General features: G+C 47.6%; 1 protein-coding gene across 1 annotated transcript; it reads right to left on the bottom strand.

The window, feature by feature from the left end:
- Window positions 1-1,195: 1,195 nt before the first annotated feature.
- On the bottom strand, window positions 1,196-3,306 carry LOC121865551 (basic salivary proline-rich protein 4-like). Its single transcript, XM_042365068.1, has 3 exons — window positions 3,269-3,306; window positions 2,310-3,179; window positions 1,196-1,478 (listed from the first exon to the last, which is right to left on the bottom strand). The coding sequence occupies exons 1-3, from the start codon at window positions 3,304-3,306 to the stop codon at window positions 1,196-1,198; spliced, it is 1,191 nt and encodes a 396-aa protein (XP_042221002.1).
- Window positions 3,307-3,623: the final 317 nt, after the last annotated feature.

Below are 3,623 nucleotides of genomic sequence, written 5' to 3'. Positions count from 1 at the left end.
CAAGATTGGCTGTAATCTTCGTGTAACAAGACTGACTGTAACGCTAATTTTACTTTATCAAAACTGGCTGTAATCTACATGTTTACAAAGACGACCCAAGACAAACCTTTAATCTCAATGTTACATATAGACAGATACATAATAGAGACTGTGTTCTTGTCACCGTACAGGATCAAGGTTGGTGGTCATTTTCAGCACTTTGTATAAACCTTAGACCGAGTGTCAGTCTCTTTATGGAATGTTTACACTCACAAAAATACCCACCTAAAAAGCTATGGCGGAGATTTTGGTGGTCTGGGTTTTTGGGTTGACTGATAAGAAAACTTTGTATAATCTTTTTGGTTGTAGACCTCTGGATTATTATCATTATTATTAAGAACATTGAGATGACCTATAATTTCCTCGTTACCTAACCGGTATTTAGTATAATTTTTGTTTTAAAATTTGGATAATTGTAGGTCTTTTCTTCTTCATTTTCTATAAAACTTAAACACGCTATAATTTGAACGTTTTTTCTTAAGACTTAATATATTCGTTATATAACTAGGTATAATATAGGTTTTATCTTATTAATTAATATATATGCATATAAAAAGGACCCGCTATAATTATCGTATATAATATATATAACAGTATATATAAATATGACACTTATTATAGTTTTCGGGTCACTTGAAGATTAAATACCCTATCGCTAACTCCAACCCAACCCAACCCAACCCCTAACCTAACCTAACCTAACTTATCTTATCCTAACCCAACGCTAACTAACCTAACCTAACCCAACTCTAACCCAACCCAACCTAACCTGACCTGACCTGACCTGACCTAACCTAACCTAACCCACTCCCAACCTAACCTAACTTATCTTATCTCCTAACCTAACGCCAACCAAACCTAACTAACCAACCAACCGAACGCTAACCAAACCCACCTAACGCCAAACCAACCATCAACCTAACGCTAACCTAACGCCAACCTAACCTTTACATAAAGAGATTGGGTATAATGTAGACTTGTGCGGGTATAGGCGTGGCCGGATGTCGCGAGGACAATTGAGGGTGGGTGTGGTGGGCGGGCAGGTGGCGGGGACAGGCGGCGGCGGATGTAGTCAAGGCGGGCGGGTGGGCGTGGTCATGGCTAGCGGCGGGCGGGCATGGGGGAGAGAGCTACAACAAGTTGGTAGTGATGGCAGTCATGGCCGGATGTAGAACGTTAGGATGGGTGTAACATGGGCGTGATGTGGGTAGGTGTAACACGGGCGTAATATAGGTGGTAATGGCATGGACATGATATGGGTAGGTGGCATGGGTGTGATGTGGGTGGGCATGGGCGTTATATGGATGAGTGGCAGCGTGATGTAGATGAGTGGCATGGGCGTTATGTAGATGAGTGGCATGGGCGTTTTGTGAGTGTGTGTGCGAGATGTGGGTGAGTGGGGCGGTGAGGATGGCGGGACACCGTCAAACAGTGGTCGACTTTGACATGAGAGATGTGTTGAAGCGTCTATTTTGACACAAGGAGTCTCGTAAGATGAACGTTTTTGTGTGTACATTATCATGAGAGTGTGTGTGTATGTGTGTGTGTAATAATAATAATAATATTAAATAATAATAATAAACGGTTTATTAATAGACTGCAGCGGTGGCTGAAAATATACAGACTTACATTTGATTTAAACATAATGATATAATATGCATTGAAAACATTTACAGGGCTGTACAGTACATAAATCAGAGTTGTTTATTATTTTAACAATAGATGGGACGGTGCTGTTCTTATATCTATCGGTGCGGGCTCTTATGGCTGAATTTTGTTGTAGTGGCGGACTGCGCGAGTTGGGTGGGGGCTGCAGAGGTGGCGATGGCAGGGGTGGTGCAGTAGTCCACTGCCAAACCTTTCCAGTGCTTGGTGGTGGAGGTCACTGAGGATGGCATTTCCAGGGTGGAGAAGGCGTTGGTGTAGCGAGTATTGCGCCGAGCATGATTCTGCAGGCCTTTTCTGTACCTTCTCTAGCTGACGTTGTTGGGTGGAATTAAGAAGACGACCAGGCTGGTGACGCATACGTTAGTTTGGGAGAATAAAGGCGTTGTAGATGGTCCTCAGCTCTGGCGTGGGTGTCCCCAAGTGACCTAAGTCGTCGTAGCATGTAGAGACGGTACGAGGCTGCCTTGACTGTGTTATTTACATGGGCCTTCCAGTCAAGTTTGTTGTCTAGTTACACCCAAGAGTTGTGTGTGTGTGTGTGTGTGTGTGTGTGTGTGTGTGTGTGCGTGCAGGTAGGTCAGCCATTACTCTGCCTTATTTACATTATAAAGTAATAAATGTCCTGGGCGGCACCTAAGGGCAGGGCTGCTCCTCCGTCCTCACGCTGCCCTTGGCCACGTCCTGCTGGGTCTTTTGGGTTCTGGTAGGTCCCTCTAGGGTTCTGGTGGGTCCTCTTGGGTTCTGGTGGGTCCTCTTGGGTTCTGGTGGGTCCTCTTGGGTTCTGGTGGGTCCTCTTGGGTTCTGGTGGGTCCTCTTGGGTTCTGGTGGGTCCTCTTGGGTTCTGGTGGGTCCTCTGGGGTTCTGGTGGGTCTCTTGGGTTCTGGTGGGTCCTCCTAGGGTTCTGGTGGGTCCTCTGGGGTTCTGGTGGGTCCTCTTGGGTTCTGGTGGGTCCTCTTGGGTTCTGGTGGGTCCTCTGGGGCTCTGGTGGGTCCTCTTGGGTTCTGTGGGTCCTCTGGGGTTCTGGTGGGTCCTCTTGGGTTCTGGTGGGTCCTCTTGGGTTCTGGTGGGTCCTCTTAGGTTCTGGTGGGTCCTCTTGGGTTCTGTGGTTCCTCTGGGTTCTGGTGGGTCCTCTGGGGTTCTGGTGGGTCCTCTTGGGTTCTGGTGGGTCCTCTTGGGTTCTGGTGGGTCCTCTTGGGTTCTGGTGGGTCCTCTTGGGTTCTGTTGGGTCCTCTTGGGTTCTGGTGGGTCCTCTTGGGTTCTGGTGGGTCCCCTTGGGTTCTGGTGGGTCTTTGTAGGTACTGATGGATTTTACTTGGTCCTCGTGGCTTTTGTTGAGGTCTTCATGGGTTTTGGGTCCTCGTGGGTTTGGTGGGTTCTTCTGGGTCTTAACAGGGTCTTTGTTGGTCCTCTTGGTAGGTGCTGTTCCTTCAGGTCTACGTCGCCCTAAACAGCTCTTAATGGCTCCTTCGGGTCTACAGATCACCTAAACAGCTCTTAATGGCTCCTTCAGGTCTACATCGCCTAAACAGCTCTTAATGGCTCCTTCAGGTCTACACGTCACCCTAAACAGCTCTTAATGGCTCCTTCAGGTCTACACATCACCCTAAACAGCTCTTAATGGCTCCTTCAGGTCTACGTCGCCCTAAACAGCTCTTAATGGCTCCCTCGGTTTACACATCACCCTAAACAGCTCTTAATGGCTCCTTCGGGTCTACACGTCGCCCTAAAACTCTTAATGGCTCCTTCAGGTCTACACGTCGCCCTAAACAGCTCTTAATGGCTCCTTCAGGTCTACACGTCGCCCTAAACAGCTCTTACAAGCTCTTCAGGTCTACACGTCGCTCTAAACAGCTCTTAATGGCTCCTTCAGGTCTACGTCGCCCTAAACAGCTCTTAATGGCTCCTTCGGTCTACAC

This window comes from Homarus americanus, unplaced genomic scaffold, assembly GCF_018991925.1.
Source record: "Homarus americanus isolate GMGI-L3 unplaced genomic scaffold, GMGI_Hamer_2.0 scaffold25483, whole genome shotgun sequence".
In the NCBI taxonomy this organism is placed as follows: domain Eukaryota; kingdom Metazoa; phylum Arthropoda; class Malacostraca; order Decapoda; family Nephropidae; genus Homarus; species Homarus americanus.
The sequence above is the reverse complement of the archived record's forward strand: the minus strand, read 5'-3'. Positions and strand labels throughout refer to the sequence as shown.